We start from the raw sequence: 20,975 nt of genomic DNA, 5'->3' as shown, positions 1-20,975 counted from the left end.
ATTCAACCCCAGTGAACACAGCGGATGCAACTCAGGGTTCAGTATCTTGCCCAAGTGCACTTTGACTTGCAGACTGGAGCAGTCAGGGATTGAACTGATTAGTAGATGACCAGCTATACTTCCTGAAGCACAGCCATGGTCATTCTTTCTAAGAATTACTAAAACTGAAAATGTCAGTTTTTTTTTTTTTCCAGAGGCTTTCTGATATTTGTCAAAGAGGTTTGGAAATTAAAATAGGGATTTGTTAGGAAAAGCTAGCTAACTTATGATCCAAGTATCCACAAAAACATCCAAGCAGTGATGCAATCAAGAACAACCAGACTTCCAATATTTCCTGCATTGGTTGTCTTAACTTCACTGCGTGCAAATACCTATGCATGTCTGGAAAATGTAGTTTATTAAATAATTTCAGCAAATAAATAGCACATCGACCAGGGAGATGGACTGTCTGTTCCATCAGCAGCGTCCTGCCCCCCTGAGCAATGCTGGTGACTCTTCTGTCTTTAGCCTCTGGCAGTAACAGTGTGGATTGTGACTGAGCAGTGGTGCTTTGATCAAAAGTTGAATCATTTACGAACATGCTACAAGTGAGCATTTAAAAGATAAGATAAGATAACGTGGTGCCAAGGAATTTGCTACATCTATTCAACAGAATAAATATATAGAACAGTAACAATAGAGATTATTATCAAGAGATTATATAAAGAAGGAAACAGAATATATACACATTTTACACATATACAGTGGTGAAATATTGCACAGATGACATTTGAATCATTATTAAATCACAAAACCTCACATTAACAGACACTGTTTGACATCTTCAGTTTAATAAATAGTAATCTAACAATTTTGAAATTGTAAGGAACACAAGGTAAAAAACAAGAACATTTTACACTTAGGTCTGTTTCTTTCTGACTTTTCCATTCTGTTCGCAAATTAGATTAGACAAAAAACATTTAACAACAAAAATAGGAAAATATATACAGTGTTGGGGAGTAACGGAATACATGTACCGCCGTTACGTATTTAAAATACAAAATATGAGTAACTGTATTCCGTTACAGTTACCGTTTAAAAAGGTGGTATTCAGAATACAGTTACTTTGTTGAGATAAATGGATTACACGGCAGTACTTTCTTGTTTCATATTGTCGCGGGTCAGGACTGTTTGGGTTTTGTTTGACAGCTACGTTCTGTTGTTCCAGGTGGCAGCGTTACGGTTGCCATGGTTACAGGGTGACGCTCTTTCTCTGCGTGTTTCCTGGGTGAGAGAGCGCCTTTTTGTTGTTGTTGTTGTGCTGAGCTAATAGGCAGAATGCTAAATGCTGTAAAGAATGTAGCCTCATGGGCAGTGTAGTCCGTGCTGCAGGGAGAATGGACTGCCATACACGTTATGTGTCTGTGAGCGCGAGGAGGGAGAAAAAGGCGAGTGGAAAACTCCGAGTTGTCATCGAGCAGAAACGGGAGCTGGAAGCATGTAAATATAATAATAACCACTGCAGCCAAGAAGAGTGCCTGACGAGCCCAGTTGTAAGTAAGCTATTAAGACTCGACTGTACACTTTGTTCGTGTTTTCCTCCGAAAACAATAAGTTCCGTTGGAGCAGCCTTTCAACGCCTCTCTCTGTCTCTCGCTAGCAGAGTTGACCCAGACAACAAAGTAAAGCTATTTTTCGGCTACGAGCCGACAGGGAGCCCGACATATTAGCCAGAGGTCCCTTTAATATGGTTCGGAGCCGCGGACCTTAAGTAATAGTCATAAATCACAGCAATAGTTGTAAAAAGCATGATAATATATTAAGTAATCCAAAGTATTCAGAATATGTTACTGTCATTGAGTAACGTAACGGAATACGTTACAGAATACATTTTGGGGCATGCATTCTGTAATCTGTAATGGAATACATTTAAAAGTAACCTTCCCAACACTGAATATATATCAAGGAAATACATTGTAATATGTCATCATTCAAACCCAGCAAAGAGGACATTACATAATAACCAGAGGTGGAAAGAGTACTAAAATATTTTACTCAAGTAAAAGTACTATTACTTTGCTGAAATTTTACTCAAGTACAAGTAAAATTACCTGTCTAAAAATGTACTCAGAGTAAAAGTTACATAGTTACTTTTTTGTCAGCAGGAGGACAGCCTCTTCTGAGTAGTGCAAAAAAGACAATGGGATAAATCTCAAAGTAGTTGTTTTTTAATTAAAAGAAAAACTTTACAAATTAAAGCTCAGTGGCAGTTAAACTGCAAGTCTATACATCAAAATGGATAATGGTCACCAAACCAACCAAACTGTCAAAACCATATAATTCTTTTACATGAGAATGTGTTCTAAACTGTCAAATAAGAGAACAAGTACTGAATTGAGCTGTACGGCAGCTGCTATAAAAATGTGTTTTCATTTTTTTAAACTTGGCCCTGCTCTGTTAATTTTGAGGAGCAATTCAATTCAATTCAATAAAACTTTATTGATCCTGAAGGTTGACCCCGAAGGAAATTGGGTTAAGGCTGCCGACCTTTGCCAGCGCCGACTTACCCTTCTGACCATACATACAGTACAGGGAGTGGAGAATTATTAGGCAAATGAGTATTTTGTCCACATCATCCTCTTCATGCATGTTGTCTTACTACTACCTACTACCTTACTACTACCAATTAAGCATATTAGGTGATGTGCATCTCTGTAATGAGAAGGGGTGTGGTCTAATGACATCAACACCCTATATCAGGTGTGCATAATTATTAGGCAACGTCCTTTCCTTTGGCAAAATGGGTCAAAAGAAGGACTTGACAGGCTCAGAAAAGTCAAAAATAGTGAGATATCTTGCAGAGGGATGCAGCAGTCTCAAAATTGCAAAGCTTCTGAAGCGTGATCATCGAACAATCAAGCGTTTCATTCAAAATAGTCAACAGGGTTGCAAGAAGCGTGTGGAAAAACCAAGGCGCAAAGTAACTGCCCATGAACTGAGAAAAGTCAAGCGTGCAGCTGCCAAGATGCCACTTGCCACCAGTTTGGCCATATTTCAGAGCTGCAACATCACTGGAGTGCCCAAAAGCACAAGGTGTGCACTACTCAGAGACATGGCCAAGGTAAGAAAGGCTGAAAGACGACTACCACTGAACAAGACACACAAGCTGAAACGTCAAGACTGGGCCAAGAAATATCTCAAGACTGGTTTTTCTAAGGTTTTATGGACTGATGAAATGAGAGTGAGTCTTGATGGGCCAGATGGATGGGCCCGTGGCTGGATTGGTAAAGGGCAGAGAGCTCCAGTCCCACTCAGACGCCAGCAAGGTGGAGGTGGAGTACTGGTTTGGGCTGGTATCATCAAAGATGAGCTTGTGGGGCCTTTTCGGGTTGAGGATGGAGTCAAGCTCAACTCCCAGTCCTACTGCCAGTTTCTGGAAGACACCTTCTTCAAGCAGTGGTACAGGAAGAAGTCTGCATCCTTCAAGAAAAACAGGATTTTCATGCAGGACAATGCTCCATCACACGCGTCCAAGTACTCCACAGCGTGGCTGGCAAGAAAGGGTATAAAAGAAGAAAAACTAATGACATGGCCACCTTGTTCACCTGATCTGAACCCCATTGAGAACCTGTGGTCCATCATCAAATGTGAGATTTACAAGGAGGGAAAACAGGACACCTCTCTGAACAGTGTCTGGGAGGCTGTGGTTGCTGCTGCACGCAATGTTGATGGTGAACAGATCAAAACACTGACAGAATCCATGGATGGCAGGCTTTTGAGTGTCCTTGCAAAGAAAGGTGGCTATATTGGTCGCTGATTTGTTTTTGTTTTGTTTTTGAATGTCAGAAATGTATATTTGTGAATGTGGAGATGTTATATTGGTGTCACTGGTAAAAATAAATAATTGAAATGGGTATATATTTGTTTTTTGTTAAGTTGCCTAATAATTATGCACAGTAATAGTCACCTGCACACACAGATATCCCCCTAAAATAGCTAAAACTAAAAACAAACTAAAAACTACTTCCAAAAACATTCAGCTTTGATATTAATGAGTTTTTTGGGTTCATTGAGAACATGGTTGTTGTTTAATAATAAAATTATTCCTCAAAAATACAACTTGCCTAATAATTCTGCACTCCCTGTACATTACACAAACATCACATGGGGAAGACAGGTCAGAGAGACATAACAATGGAAAATGCACAACATGAGGAAAGATAAGGAGAAAAAAATAACTCCCCACAGACTGAGCTCCAACAGGGAGATCAGTTTGAGATCAGAAAAAAAAAACACCTCTGCACAAAGCACGTTATTCTTTTGCCTGCAGTGTGAACATATGTGGGTTAAGTAAGAAAGTAGCCGCTTCTGTCTTCTGTCTAATTTAACTATTTCTTTAAAATAAATTATTGTTATTAACAAACAGGAAAAATGTATTTTCTTTTGGCAATTTACCGATCCTGTAAAAAAATTAAATTGCGTGGACAACAACGTGCCCAATAACAGCTTATGTCTTAATGTGATTAACTTGAGCACAGCCTTTTTGCTAAAATAAATGTACAGGTTTCATTTAACTTACCTCTACATGCTTGTGCAGGTTTGATGAGGAATTTTTAAAAGCTGCTAACTCGGTCTCTCTGGGCAAACACAGCTTACACTGCATAATAAAGCTGTTGCCTTACTTGCACTTGAAGCCGAAATGGTCCCTTAAATAAGGCCAGGGGTTCACATCGGTTTCCTCGAGTTCAGGGTCAGCATAATTCGACAGGGTTTCTTTTTTCGCTGGATCCGTACCACCGATGTCAGACTCATCTTTATCGTGACCCAACGCCAATTTGTTCTACTACCCATCATTCCCTGCAGTATTTCCGAAGCGCAATGTTGGTTTTTGTTTGTTTGTTCTTTTAATTTACTCAGTAACGGGTGTGATTGAAAATGTAGCGAAGTACAATACTTTTTAAAAAATATACTTAAGTAAAAGTAAAATTACCGACTTGAAAAATGACTTTAAAAAGTACAAATACACAAAAAAAACTACTCAATTACAGTAACGCAAGTAAATGTAATTCGTTACTTTCCACCTTTGATAATAACCATGGTAGCTGCTTCATTCAAAATTTAACAGCCCATTATAGCTAATGGGCAAATACAGACTGATGCATTTGACTGGTCTGTTTTTCCAGCTTCTCACATATGGTGATAGTTACAGAACGCTAACTTAGCATTCTGTAATGCTATCGTAGCATTAGTGAAGCCATACTGGCATATTTTGAAACAGCTGACTTTTCATCTGCCGTTAGTGTTTGTTTCAAATGGGAAAATTATGTCCAGAAATAAAATTAATAGATTTAATGATGTTAAGAGTACGTTTGCCATAGTATTTTTTTGACAGCTAAAGTTAAACTCTCCTTTATTTTATCAGCTTCTGTTCACAAAAACATTTAATAACAACATTCCCATTGTATTGTGTATGTCTGTGATACTTCTTCTAATTCACTATCTTATGGAATACCAGGCCACCACCAGTATTTGGTTTACTGACAGTATCTCTCATCAGCAGTTAAATGAAATGTGCACGGCATCATTACCATTAAACACACACATTTAATTTATGCCCCTTGGCTACTCTTGCTCTGTTTAACAGACCCTGCTTGCTATACAGCATCTTGTGTTGGTAACCGGCTGGCAACAGAGGAAAATATAACAGAAAAAAAAAGAAACAGAAATTTATCAGCAGAAGTTGGTGTGTTGGTTGAAGAAACTGATGCCAAGACAAGTGTTTCGTTTTTGCCAAATCCTCTAATAAACATTGGCAAGTGAATGTGTTCTCTGTCAACAGTGAGAGAATGAGAAACGCTAGAGGTGTAAAAATAAAGATGCAGAATTCAGCTTGTCTACTAACCTGACAAGACTGAACTCCGAGGTTAGGGGAACTCCGTCACGGGGAGTGAACACACTCCGAGGTTTGTTTAGTTTTCCGGAGGATTCTTCTGCTCAGTGAGAAAAGGTCTTAGATAAAACAACAAAGCTGGTTTTATTTTGGGTAGTGAGTAATGGCAACAGGCATCTGTAGTTTGACAGTAATGCTGCTTGTGCGTAAGCAGAAGCTCTGCATGCCTATGTGTCCCCCCTCAGTGCCTGTGCACCTAGTAAATAGATCCCCTGCTGCACCTGAATGCTAATCACACTCAAAAATTGTTGGCACCTCTGACCTAACAACTTGTGAGGCATAGTTGTAAATAAAGTAACACTCTGGGTTGCAAAGTAGCAGTGACTAAGGAGAGACCATTTGAATGAACAGTTCTCAATATGGAGCTTGATTAATAATTGTTTGGCAATTAGACTCCGATCAGTCTTTGTAGTAGAACAGAGTCCAACGCTGGTAGGAAGGATGGCAGCGAGGTGAAGCAGGTGAAGACTTGGAGGATCTCTATTCTGGCGAGGATGAGGTGGAGATTTGGAGGAGGCTGGTTGCACGAATGAGGATCTGAAAGGCAGAAAAGTAGTAAGATTTAAAGCACACAGGACAGAGCTCGCAGAAGACAAGCAAGAAAATGTTTGGGCCAAAGTGATGACAACAAAATTAAGTTTGACGCCACAGGAAAGTGGAAGTAATGTGAAGAATAGACTAGCAGCGCCAAACCCCGAGGGATGCAGGCAGACGAGTGGATATGGAGCTTCCCCATTGAAATTAGCATAATCATTATTATATGTTTCAGTCTGTTGAGTGGTGCACCACAAATGGAAATATCTCAATAAGTATGGGCTGAGAGGTTGTGAAAAACTCTATGGACATTCACGTCACATTCCTCCCTGAATAACAGTATCTCTGAACCTCCTGTCTCCCTCCCCTCAGCCCTAAACAGTCATGGCAGATGGATGCCCCTCACTAAGTCTGATTCTCCTGGAGGTTTTCTTCCTGCTAAAATGGAATTTTTCCTCCCACTGTCACTAAGTGCTTGCTCATAGGGGGTCATGTGATTGTTGGGGTTTTCTCTTTACCTTACAATATAAAGCATGTTGCATATATATATATATATATATATATATATATATATATATATAGAATTAAATTAAGTTTGACTTAGTTCAGACAGACCACAAAGCCAAGCTTACCTGCAATCCATATGCTATAGGAAGGGTGGTGAGGTTCTCAGACAAGAGCCATGCAACCGAATATAAACAAACGAAAAGACAATCTGCTTTTGAATATAGTCGTTCTGACTTTGAGTCTCTTCATATGTGCAGTTACCAAAAATGAAAAGAAAAAATAATATAAAGAGAAGCCTTGTTGTTACATTTCTTTTTCATAGACTGCAAATTTTTGTTTGATTTAAAAAAAAAAAGTATTAAGGTTACTTCATCATGTTACTGCCAGGTACATTTGTATCGCTATCATCAGAGCAGAGCAGAGCTGCTGTTCCATTTATAGACATTCTGCCTGCCACTGTTGACCTTTCCAGGCACAATCCTCCCTAAGTTTGGGGACTCTGTATTTAGAAGGGCCTTGTGACATTGACTTCTCTATTATAACCTGTGACACCTGTTAAAGCAAGTTTCTGAAATGTACAAATTATCATAAACTTTGTCCAAATTAAATAGAGCAAGCATGAATGAATACAAGATTAAGACCCATTCAAGTGGTCACAAAACCAGCTGTTTCTTTGTGTGAGCGATTGTGTCTTTGTGTTCATTACAATATTATTTCTTCCTGGCAGACATAAAGTTCATCCATAAATTAATCACAGAGCTTAAAGCTGTTTGACAAGAAAACAAAAAAGTGTGGAGATATTTATTTATTCGTTTATTTTTGAAAATTTCCCCCAGTTTCCGTGGTAACAGCAGAACATTTCGATGCAGTAAACTAGAAAAGGACAAAAAGAGAATAGAACAGCTTTTCATTTACTTTTGTTTTTTTACACATTGAGATGCATAATTTTTATTATCAGTAGGCTTTGGTGAGAAGCTGAGTGGAATTACAGAGGAAGTGTAAAGTGTAAAAACAAAAGCAAAAATAACTTTTTTGACACATTAAAGAGCAGAAATCAGCTGAGAAAGCTCAGCTATGAAAAAAACGTTCTGCCATCTGAGGATGTATTACCAGACTGTCCAGGTCAGATTAAGCAGAAACTAATCTTTATAATGGTTTTTGCATGTCTGGCTTGTTGTCATGCTTCAAAAATTAAATTTAGGACCAATCTGAAGCCACCCTGATGAGGTGGTTAAGAAACTAAACAACAAAAGGCTGATACTGTGTAGTGTGTGTGCACTGCTTCAATTTAATGGAGGTTCAGCTTTTTTCTCCAGGACACTTGGTCTAGACGTGGGCGGGTTAGATGGAGTTAACCATCACACACACACACACACACACACACACACACACACACACACACACACACACACACACACACACACACACACACACACACCCTGCAGTGATGCATTGCAAACAGAACAGTGCACCAAATAAAATACATTCCACAAGCTCAGTGTTAATGATGCAGAGAAGAAAATGTGTAGGTGAAATCACAAAACAATTGGTACAAGGACAAAGAAAAAAAAAGAGGTAAAGACGCAAAATGCAAATTCTTTCGCTGAAGGCGTCACCCTGTAAAAGTCATGATAGGGAGGTGAGTCATTCTCCAGAAACTCTCTGTCCTCACCTGTCACTATTGCTGCTGCCGCGTGCTGGAGAGTTTTCTCTGACTAAGAAAACAATGCAGCGACCTGGCACTGATCAGCGTGCCTTATACAGCTTTGTAATTCAGCTCTGATCTGCCCACGCAGGCCGGCGTACAATTACCATTCGACCATGAAATAACAGGTCTCTACAGTCGCATTTCAAAGCTGAGACGTGTCAGAGCTGTGATTAGCTGCTGGGGTCAGATTCCAGAGCTGTGACTGGCTAATTTCAGACCAAATGGAGCGTTTAGATCGTCGTCATCTACTCGTGGGGTAATCTGCTGTTCAAATTTACATTCCAATAGGTGTTTCGGTTCGGTGACGCATGATTTAATGCTTGCATTTTGGTGACATTGACTTTGTTTTGCATGGTTTTAATAGTAGTAAAATCAGGTCTATTTTGTCCCCTTTTTTCTGACCTCATAACATGTAATGAAGTGGTAACACTTTCCAAATTGGATTTGGGCATATTTATCAAAGGTGAGAAAACATGTAAATTAACATTAAAATCTTACTACTTCACCAGTACCACCTCTTTGGCCTGATTTGGAAAGAGTGATGTTGTGTAAAAAGCCCAAGGATATTTGGCATGCAGACTGGGGGAGCCAGGGATCGAACCACAAACCTTCTGATCAGCAGATGAAGGATGTATGGACACCTTTAGATTTATTAATCATGTAAATTTCCTGTACCTGTTATAGATGTCCTCAGTCCAAAGTTCAAACATTGAATGTCATATTGATGGCCAAAGTGGGTCATGGCTGGACGCCCAAATTGTGGACTTAATTTGGACGGAATTGGCTATGGACCAATGGACCCAATATAGATCAGATCTGCATGTCTATCCAACGTCCAATGTATAGTGGGAAAAAACTAAAAAGTGACACAAAAACACTTCAAAAAGACATAAAATGTCTACAAAGGGACAAAAATTTACTGCAAAGTAGCACAAAACAACTTCTAGGAGACATAAAATGACTAAAAAGTGGCAAAAAACAACATCATAAAGACACAAAATAATTCTTTGAAGGAGACACAAATATGTAATATGACTTAACCCTCTCAAGGCAGGCGTTGCCGATTTGCAACAGTTAAAAACTAACAACCTGATTACCCCACATACATATTTTATGAGTTTTCTTTTACTCAGAAGTACCACTGCAGGACTTGGTTGTGCATTAGTAACAAAAAGTTTAATTTGAGCCTGAGAGGGTTAAAATGGTGGCAAAAAATATCTGCAGACTCACGAGACATCAAAGACAAACTTTAAAGAGAAGGGAACCGAGCACAAAGAGATATAAAATAAAAAATGAGACACAAAATGACTGCAAAAAGACACAAAATAAGTAGAAAAATGACAACAAACAAACAGCAAAATAGCTAAGAGAGGCGAAAAAGAAAGAAAAGGGACCTTAAACTTCTTTTTAAAAAGTCAATATTTATTTAATATGTGTTTCCATCCCATCATGTCAAATACTGCTTGTGTTCTGGTTTCTCTCCCTGCTCCGTGTGCTTTAGTCAGCAACACGTACTTGGTTTAATTTAGGCAGCAAAAAAACTTAAAATTTGTCCCCTATACATCATTGACCTTGTGTGGTGAAAATGTAACAAAGGTGATCTTCCATACATGACACATTAGTTGTAAGAGAGCTTTTTCATTATTGCCAGAAATGTGTGTATCTGTCAGATGTCAGCATTTATAGGAATTTGGTCATTTACTTGAAAATCCATCCCAAACACACATACAACATATCATATGTTTCTTTACATGTGACACAGCTTTAACCTGCACGCCCAATATCACGATTGGAATGTTAGATTCTTTAACCTTTCATCGCTACAAAAATCTGCAGACTAATATTTCATCCAGCAAATCATTTGTCAGTACAAAGTTATATTTAGGCACCCTGTTCATTAACTTGGCCTCTGTCTTTATCAGAGAACAGTCTGCATGGACTGGCTTTGCTTTGCATCCTTCACCACATAACAGCGGTAAAATGTAATCATGTGCTTCACAGTTTCACAAAATTAACAATAAATCATTTAACAGGTGCTGCTTCCCCAGATTGGACCTTACTATGAGGCATCTGTGTTTTAGAGGGAAAGGGAAAGGTTGTCTGCACTAGCACATTTAGAAGCTTCCAACCACTTTATTGATGCAACTTTTTGGGAAAATATTCCCGCCCCCTTTGGCGTAAGACAGGAATCAACCTCAGTGAATTCAAATGTTGAGCTGGAGGCAGTGACATCATTGTCAGCCATCACGCTCAGAGAAATGAATGAGAAAAATGGAGTCTGAAATGGAGTGTGACACTAGAAATATATTCAAAGAAAAAACAACTTGACAGGGTATGTGCGATCCCTGGTTGATGTAGGACAGAAAAAGCTGACAGTAAACCCCTGAATCCCTTTTAAGTCATGATTATTCTTTGTGTAGGGTTCTAATAATTTGGGGTTTTTTGGTGATATAAACATGAATTGTGTTGTAACACAGAGTCAGTCATTCACTTAAACTGCTGTAGTTTTTTTCATTGTTAGCAGTCTATCTGCAGTTCTTCTTTGGCATGTGCCTATTACAAAAGGAAACATAGAAATGTGAGGATTCTCAGGCTGCTTATCAAGATGACATATTCATTTATGATGCCTGCAGAATATGCTACTATCCTCCGTACACTGAATCTAAAAGGAGGTGTATCATATCTATGTGTTCATATTTGGCTGTGTTATGACTCATAGGAAGCTCCATGTTTGATGCAAATTGCTGCAATCTGCTACTAACGGGTTTAAAGTACCTAAATTACCTCCATGAGCCACTGCTGTTGCTGGAACCTCTGACAGTGATGAAAAGCAACCAAATCAGCCACCAATCTCCACAAAATACCCAGAATTCATGGGTTCCTTTCACCTCCGCTCTCCATGTTCAACTCTTTGACACCCTGCTGGGACGGCTCAATTCCCAGAACGAAAACCTTTGCTCCAGTGCTTTGGAGTGCTTGTCTGAGCCACCCTTGCACACAAAATGGGTAGAAAACATGATTTGCTAACCGGTCTCTTTCAGACTTTTCAGATTTTATTGGAATGAGGGACATTTTAAAAGACTTAACACAGAGGACAAACAGTTTTTGAGTATGTTGGCCATGTATCATGTATGTATGGTTTAGCTTTATGTGTCTTCTAAGCCTTTCGAGGCAACAGCAGTTGCCATTTTTGTTGTGTAACGCTCCCGTGGTTGCATGTCATTCTCATCTGTCTCGAGGTTAATGGAAATGACAGTTTGCTTTTCGCATGCAGTGTTTGAGTTTGCTCTCTGTTATGCAGCCCCCTGACTGACTTCAGTAAATCCAAGCAGCATTTCCACCTAACGCACTGACATTAGTGCAGGTAGCTTTGGTGTGCACTCATAAACTGTATATAAATGATGGACGTGCCATCAAGGTCTAAAACGTGAATCCAATGTGCCAAAGTACCTTAAGTACCTTCTGATGGCCACTATAGGAGCAATCTGGTCTCGTAAAAAGTCTTTTAAAATACATCATGTTGTTAATTTAATGAGTAGTTCAGTACAAATGAAATATATCTGTATATACCGATATAGACATTTATTCAAGCTTCTGAATACTCTGTGGTTTATTTATTAGTTCCAATGTGAAGATGTGTTTTTGTTGATGAAGATAAGACTTTATTCAGAGAAGAAATATCTTTGTTAGTCTGCATGTTTGTTTCAAGGTGTGCCTTCTAACCTAGCCTGAAACTCACCATGTGAGTGGCCGATTTGATTAACTCTTGTTTGTTCTTGTTTGTTTACAGGCAGAAATATAAAAGTACATCGCAAAGGTAAGGCACGCACTGGCACACACATACACGCACAATTGTTTTTATGGAGAGTTGAAACAATTAGTTGTATTCTTGTGTATTTGTTTAGCGGAAAATCATTGTGACAACTGACAAGCATGAATGAAAAATTAAAAATACAAAATAGAGAAAAAAAATCAGCTTCTCTAAACTGCAGATGTTTTTGCTTTTTTCTTCTTTATAAAAGTGTAGAAGTGAAAAGTGTAGATATTTAATAACATTCCCTTGGTCTTTTGGTCTATGAAACTTACACTACCAGTCAAAAGCTTGGACACATCTTCTATTTTATAGGTTTTTCTTTATTTTCATGACTATTTAGATTGTAGATTCTCATTGAAGGCATCAGGACTATGAATGTGTATGAATTAACTCAAAACAAGTTTTATATTTTAGATTCTTCAAAATAGCCACCCTTTGCTTTAGGTCAGATGACTGTGAAAGCCAAGCTATCTGGCGCAGCACTCCATCACTCTCCTTCTTCTTCTTCAGCATGTATCTATGTATGTTGAAAGTAGTAAAAAATAAAGAAAAAATATTAAATGAGAAGATGTTTCCAAACTTTTGACTGGCAGTCTATATTTTCTGATTCATGATTAAATCCTTTCTGCAGTTGTTTTGAGTAAGTCTTTGATAATTAAGTGCACAAAGATTTTTTTCACCATAAAAGCACACTGAGCTCATTATGCATCATAAAAATATGAAAATGAATTAGCATGTTATTTTAGAATTGTGGAAACCATCATCGACACATAAAAGGTACTACTTGCTTTACCCTGAAATTTAAAAGAAAAAATAACTTTGTCTTTGTCTAAAACAGATACACTCCCAGAGGGAGGCCTTGTTTGACGTGCAACACTAAAACATGTTTCAGCTCTTTAAAAAGACCCTCCCTATTTCTTTACGTATTTTGTGTAATTTTAAAACAAATCTGACTGTAAATGTGTGTGTTCTCAGGGGATATTGCTTTTAGCTTTGAGACTGTAGACTGTAAACTTGTCATGGTCCTGGGTCATTTTGGCCCAGCGTTTTGTGTTTCCTTGAAGTTCATTTTTGTGCTTTGTGTTTATTCTGATTTTGTATTGGTTTAGGGTTGAACCTGTAGTTTGGTGTGTGTATTCAGCCCTACCTGTGTCTGTCCTTGGTGCTCTGTTCATGTCCCCGTGTTGTGTTGTAAATCAGTCTGTGTGTTCCTGCTTTACTTTGAAGGCTCATGTTCTGGATTTCCTATTCTATTTTGAAGGTCTGTGTCTGTTGTCATTGTGTTCAGCTTGTGTCCTCCGGTCCTCATGTGTATTAGGTTCAGCTGTTCTTCCCTCCTGTGTGTGATTACCTGATTACCTTGTGTGTGTATATTTAGTGGGTGTCGGTCTGTGTTCATTGTCGGCTCGTCTGCGTTCTATGGTGTTCCTGTCTCTGCGTCTCTCTGCCCCGCACCCCTTTTGTATGGTCTCAGGTTTGTCATTTAGTTCTCCCAGTTTAGGTTTCTTCAGTTGTTTTGTCATGCCTCACTGCCTGTTTCTGCCATTGTCACTTTGTAAATAAACATCACTCGTATCATCAGTCACTGCTGCATTTTGGGTCCTCCCTTTCCTCCACACCACACGGCTCACTCCGCCAGCCGTGACAGTACGAGCCGACCAAACATGGACCCAGCAGCTTTGTCTGGAGAGAGCGACCTCGCACGCATCCGACGCCTGATGGACTGGGTAACCCACGCCACCAACGCAAGGGCACAAGTGGTGGGGTTAAAAGCCATCGAAGCAATCCTGGAAGAAAATCCCTACCTCTGCCAGCTTAAGGGAGTTTCAGGCTTAATTTGCAACCTGCATAAAGCCCGGGGGGTGGTGCGAGCTCGGGAATCCACAGACTTTGTCCAGCAGCAGCGGATTACGGCCGCCCCGGAACAGCCACGTCAGCTTCTCCCGCCGGAGGTTTTGCCCGGCCCGCCGGAGGTTTTGCCCGGCCCGCCGGAGGTTTTGCCCGGCCCGCCGGAGGTTTTGCCCGGCCCGCCGGAGGTTTTGCCCGGGAGGAAGCGACGATCGCGCCGTCGGCGCGTCACCCCACAGCCGGATATTGGAACTTCAGAACTGCCGGCCGTGGTGAGTGAGAAGGACCCTTTTTCTGTCTTGGACTGTGGAACAGTTTATCCAGGGACTTTGTTTGGTGCAGCAGACGACAAGGAGAACGGTGTGTTGCTTGCTCATTCTCCTGCTGAGCTGTCTTTACCTCGTTTAGCTGCACAGCCGCAAGCAACTCGGACTCCGGTATCTCCGCTAGCCCAGTCATTCATGCCGTCTCCGTCTTCACAGACTCCCTCTGTACGGGAGGCTGCGTCCGTGCCTCCCATTTTTGACTCTTTTTCTAGTACGTATTATTTGCAGAGAGACAAACACGTTAAAAATGCAATCGTTCCTCAACAGCTGGCTAGTTTAGAGACTGTTACTTGCTCCAGGGCCTCCCCAGAGGCTGGGTTCCAGCCCCCAGCCGAGTCTGGACCCCTGGAGGTTAAGAAGCCAGCTGAGGACTGCACCGGACTGTCGCTGCCTGAGCTGAGTCACTGCTCAGTGCAGCTGCAGTCTGCTTTGTGTTTGCCAGAGGCCCGTGTGCCTGCTGGTTCTGTTGCATCCCTACCAGAGGCCCGTGCGCCTGCTGGTTCCGTTCTGTCTCTGCCAGAGGCCCGTGCGCCTGCTGGTTCTGTTCTGTCTCTGCTAGAGGCCCGTGCGCCTGCTGGTTCTGTTCTGTCCCTGCCAGAGGCCCGTGTGCCTGCTGGTTCTGTTCTGTGTGTGCCAGGGGCTCCAGTGCCCACTGGGTCTGAGACTGTTTTTGCTGGGGGGCCCGAGGAGCCCGTCCAGCCTTCTGCCTCGTCAGCTGGGGGGCCCGAGGAGCCCGTCCAGCCATCAGCTGCAGTCTCATCACCAGCTGCAGTCTCATCACCCTCGCCTGCTGCGGCCTCAGAGTCTTCGGCCTCGCCTGGTCCGGTTTCAGCATCTGCTTTGGCTTCATCCTCGTCGCCTGGTCCAGCATCTGCTTTGGCTTCATCCGGTCCAGCCTCTGCATCTTCGTCTGGTCCAGCCTCTGCATCCTCATCATCTTCGTTTGGTCCAGCCTCTGCTTTGGCTTCATCCGGTCCAGCCTCTGCATCCTCGTCCGGTCCAGCCTCTGCATCCTCGTCTGGTCCAGCCTCTGCATCCTCGTCTGGTCCAGCCTCCGTGTCTTCATCCTCGTCTGGTCCAGCCTCCGTGTCTTCATCCTCGTCTGGTCCAGCCTCCGTGTCTTCATCCTCGTCGCCTGGTCCGGCTCCAGCATCCTCATCATCCTCGCCTGGTCCAGCTTCTGCTTCAGCGTCCTCATCAGCTTCGTCTGGTCCAGCCTCCGCCTCCGCCTCGTCTGGTCCAGCCTCCGCTTCGCCTTGGGCTGCAGGGGCCACGCAGCCTTCAGGTCCCCTACTACCACCTTTACATCGTCGGTCATCTGCCAGGCCGCTTGTTGGGCATCTCCACCACCGTGGACGCCCTCCAGAATGCCCTCCTGAACGCCGCCACTGCCTTCCACGTGGCCGGCCTCCGGACTTGTTTCCACGCCGCTGTTGCCGTCCGCACGGTCAGCCCCCAGAGCCGTTTCCACGCCGCTGTTGCCGTCCGCACGGTCGGCCCCCAGAACTGTTTCCACGCCGCTGTTGCCGTCCGCACGGTCGGCCTCCAGAACTGTTTGCCCGTCGCCGCCGTTGCCGTGTGCACGGTCGGTCCCCAGAACTGTTTGCCCGTCGCCGCCGTTGCCGTGTGCACGGTCGGCCCCCAGAACTGTTTGCCCGTCGCCGCCGTTGCCGTGTGCACGGTCGGCCCCCAGAACTGTTTGCCCGTCGCCGCCGTTGCTGTGTGCACGGTCGGCCCCCTGAACTGCCTCCACTCCGCCACCGCTGCCTTCCGCTCGGTCGGCTTTTGGATCTGTGTCAGCCTCCGGGCCGGCCTCCTGAACTGTGTTTTGTCCTTGTGCTCCAGCATGTGTGTTTGTTTTGGACAGGTCACTTGGTTCGCTGGGGCTTGTTTTTGTTCGGTGTTGGTCCCTCCGTCCTGGGCCCCCGCCGCCCGCCCTGGGTTGGTCATCTGTTTTTGTTTTGGGCTGTCTGGAGTCAGCCCTTGGAAGGGGGGTACTGTCATGGTCCTGGGTCATTTTGGCCCAGCGTTTTGTGTTTCCTTGAAGTTCATTTTTGTGCTTTGTGTTTATTCTGATTTTGTATTGGTTTAGGGTTGAACCTGTAGTTTGGTGTGTGTATTCAGCCCTACCTGTGTCTGTCCTTGGTGCTCTGTTCATGTCCCCGTGTTGTGTTGTAAATCAGTCTGTGTGTTCCTGCTTTACTTTGAAGGCTCATGTTCTGGATTTCCTATTCTATTTTGAAGGTCTGTGTCTGTTGTCATTGTGTTCAGCTTGTGTCCTCCGGTCCTCATGTGTATTAGGTTCAGCTGTTCTTCCCTCCTGTGTGTGATTACCTGATTACCTTGTGTGTGTATATTTAGTGGGTGTCGGTCTGTGTTCATTGTCGGCTCGTCTGCGTTCTATGGTGTTCCTGTCTCTGCGTCTCTCTGCCCCGCACCCCTTTTGTATGGTCTCAGGTTTGTCATTTAGTTCTCCCAGTTTAGGTTTCTTCAGTTGTTTTGTCATGCCTCACTGCCTGTTTCTGCCATTGTCACTTTGTAAATAAACATCACTCGTATCATCAGTCACTGCTGCATTTTGGGTCCTCCCTTTCCTCCACACCACACGGCTCACTCCGCCAGCCGTGACAAAACTTAGGCTACATTCACACTGCAGGCGAAAGCGCGTCAAATCCGATTTTTTTGACCCTATGCGACCCATATCCGATCATAGTGTGACAGTGTGAACGGCACAAATCCGATATTTTCAAATCCGATCTGGGTCACTTTCGTATGTGGTGCTGAAGCCGATACATATCCGATGTTTTAGAAAGCGACTGCTGTTTGAACGGTCATGTCGCATTAAATCCGTCTTTTACGTCACTGACACAAGACAGACGCCAATTATCAGCGCCGGAGAAGTGCCCGATAAGACATCGCGAACGCTTCCTGGCCATCCAGCGTAGATGTCAGTGAAACTGTTGGGAAGACAACGTTGGAGAAACGTGAACATTTTATTTGTACTGTATAATCTGCAGATTCTGACAGAAATCTGCTACTATCCTTTGAAGCACCGCTCCTCTAAAACAGCAATAAGGATAATTATTAGGTTATTTACATTATTATGTAAATAACAAAATAACTTAAAGCAATAATTGGGAAACGTAAAGTCCGAAGTCTTTATATTAAGGGCCATCAGTCAAATATTGTTTGCTCTGGGTCTAAACAGAGCGCGTTGTGTGTGACATCTTCTTTTGCGCATGCGGGCCGCTTTGAGAGTTCACACTATTTTATTTGTAGTGTGAACAAGCAGACAGACAACCATTCGCATGAGCAATTTAGAGACTACCAGTTAACCTAACATAACACCACTAATTACCTGTCTTTTATCTGTGGGAGGAAGCCGGAGTACCTGGAGAGAACCCATGGAAAACATGGGGAGAACATGCAAACTCCACACAGAAAGGCCTCCGGCTATTTTCAAGTCTTACTGAATACAGGGACTTCACCTTTGTGGTTGGGGTTGTGTCTTTTACTGAAACAGTTCTAAACGCACTGCATTAGAAACCTCTAACCTACAGTGACATTTGTAAAACTCAGCAGCTACTACTACTAATAACTAATAATAACATGGAATATTTCAAGTTATTAAAAAAGAAAACAGATGGTGTTTTGTTGACACCTGAAAATGACGCACCTGAATCACAATCTCTCTAGTCTTGAAGTTATCTTTCTCACCATCTCCTACTCTGACTTCAGCTGTTACCATGGCAACTAAAACAAATTTCATCCAGTTTACAGGGTGGTGGTAGGTCACCATGGCAATGTTAAAAGGCTTGGACACAGCAGAGTCTTTAAATCACCCTGTCGACAGTCCGCTACATACAAAATATCACAAACAGCATCCTGGTTCTCTTGGCTCATCTGTCATCCTGAGCCTCAGGTACCTTGGTGTGATCTTTGATTCTGCCATGTCCCTAGAACAACACTGTCCCCACTTGATTAGAAATGGCCTTTTTCAGCTAAGAAACATCTCCAAACTGCGAACTTTGCTGTCTAAATCTGAGTTAGAAATGGTTATTCATGCTTTTACTTCATCTCGCTTAGATTATTGTAACAGTCTTTTTCTTTGTTTGAGCAAAAGGAATCTTGACCGTCTCCAGTTAGTCCAGAATGCTGCTGCAAGGCTTTTAACTAAGACACGAAAAAGAGAGCACATTACACCAGTGTTACATTCATTACACTGGCTTCCAGTACATTTTAGAATTCATTTAAAAATCTTGATACTGACTTTTAAAGCTTTGAATTGTGATGCCCCTGCCTACATTTCTGATCTTTTAGAACCCCACGTTCCCTCGCGCAGTCTGAGATCATCTAATCAAAGGTGTTGTTAGTCCCACAAACTCATTTTAAGACCAGGTGATAGATCTTTTAGAGCGGTGGCCCCCAGGTTGTGGAATGCTCTCCCTCCATCATTACGTTGCCTTGATTGTATTTATTCTTTTAAAAAGAAGCTTAAGACTCATTTATTTAGATTGGCTTTTAATTAGATTTGTGCTGTATGTTTGATTATTAATGTATTTTATGTATTTCTGTTTTATATTACTGTGAAGCACTTTGTGGTTTTTATTCTGTGAAAAGTGCCATATAAATAAATTGATTTGATTTGATTTGAAGTAGCAGGCCTAAAAAACTACAGCAAATCTACAGCAAATGAACTGTATCTGAGAGTCATGTCCTTGGGCAAAGACCTAATACAGGACCCGACAGATGCATCTGGCCTGGCCTTTCAGTTGATCTACTGATTGCCAAAGGCTCATCAGATCTCAGTGGAAGGGTGGCTGTCAAAACCTGGAATTATGAATGCAGAATAGTAGATTTTGATCCACCAGGCAATACCATCTGGAAAACTTGATGAATAGTATCAACTACTGCCAGTGGAGTAAAAGCATAACTGGATAGAAAACCACACATTAGAACAGTATCAGTCATGGATTGGCCTCCCCAGAGACAGGACGTCAACATTACTGAACCACTTCTCTTGACAGAAAATAGAAGAAAAGGCAGACAACATCCAAACAAGAGCACTAATTGTCTTTCATGAAGCCTGGAGAGCTTATAAGTGCTTTTAAATGCTTATAATTAACCTCTAATGACTTTCAAACAGTTTGCACAAATTCTGTTTCAATGAAGCCATTAGTTTGTGATATGTAACTTAATCTGATTTCATCATTTAAAAGTAAGTCATAGGTCATCCCATCTGAGAACTTTTCAAACTGGCATAAGGGCGCTGTTGGCTGGCAAAGACGCAAGGAAGATGCACTCTACAAGGCAGCGTGTTTATTTCCTGGAGGAGACTCCAGTCGTTTTCTGTGGGTGTCAGCTGACTGACAGGAGGCAGCGTGTCATGTGTCCATCTGGAGGAAGCAGATTTTCATGTTCTGGTTCTGTGGTGTGAACAGGACAGCAGCTGTGTGGGTGCTAAGAATGAAAATCCACCAGTTAGCAGGTGTGTGAAGACTGCAGGCAGACTAAAAGCATATCACTGATGTCGTGAGGTGCAGGATATCATACACATATACATTATATGTACATTTAAATCCAGTGAAGTACAGTATTTAGTATAGTAAAGCAGACGGAGCGTTACACGGGTTTTGAGTGATGCACTTCACGTTAACAGACAGTTTATTAGCGATAGTCATTCTGTATCATTCACAATACTGTTATAATGTAGGAACTACATATCTGACAACACAAACAAAATTCACCCTGATTTATGGCATACAGTTCAATTCATTTTGATTAAGTTTTGTTTAAATGACACCAATTTACAACTACAATCACCTCCAGGGGCTTTATATTGTAAGGTTAAGATCCTATAGTTTTAGAAAGAACCCTAACTATCACACAGCCCGCTATGTTCATGCCCTTGGTGACAGCAGGAAGGAAAAATTCCCTTTTAACAGAAAGAAACCTCCAGCAGACCCAGGCTCAAGGAGGGGCGGCCATCTGCTGCAACCAATTGGGGGTGATGATTAAAGATATGCTGTGGAAGAAACCAGAGATTAATACTAACTGATAATCAAATACAGACTAGTGTCACTCCTGGCCCTTCATATATAAAACACATGGTGAGTGAAAAAGGTGAATGAAGCACTTTGTAAGTGTGCTGCCTGCTGTAACCTATAATTTCCTTCGGGATTAATTGTTAGGGTTTCTGGGTCGGTGACCCAGTGTTTTGTGTTTTTGGTTATTTGATTTTGTTATTTCTTTATATTCTAGCTTTGCTTTACGGGTTTTTCTTAAGTTAAGGTCCTCTGGGTGGGGTTT

General features: G+C 42.0%; 1 protein-coding gene across 1 annotated transcript in view; it reads left to right on the top strand.

Moving 5' to 3' along the window:
• Positions 1-20,975, top strand: part of pde1a (phosphodiesterase 1A, calmodulin-dependent) — a 47,731-nt gene that overhangs the window by 4,659 nt on the left and 22,097 nt on the right. Inside the window, exon 2 of the mRNA XM_085435438.1 lies at positions 12,469-12,495. Within this exon, the coding sequence (XP_085291564.1) occupies positions 12,469-12,495 (27 nt within the window). The remainder of the gene's footprint in view (positions 1-12,468; positions 12,496-20,975) is intronic.

This window comes from Copadichromis virginalis, linkage group LG16 (genome assembly GCF_057382275.1).
Source record: "Copadichromis virginalis isolate Kocher_CV1m ecotype Utaka linkage group LG16, C_Virginalis_male_GT1.1, whole genome shotgun sequence".
Lineage (NCBI taxonomy): Eukaryota > Metazoa > Chordata > Actinopteri > Cichliformes > Cichlidae > Copadichromis > Copadichromis virginalis.
Note: the sequence above shows the minus strand (reverse complement) of the source record. Positions and strands in the feature narration are given on the sequence as shown.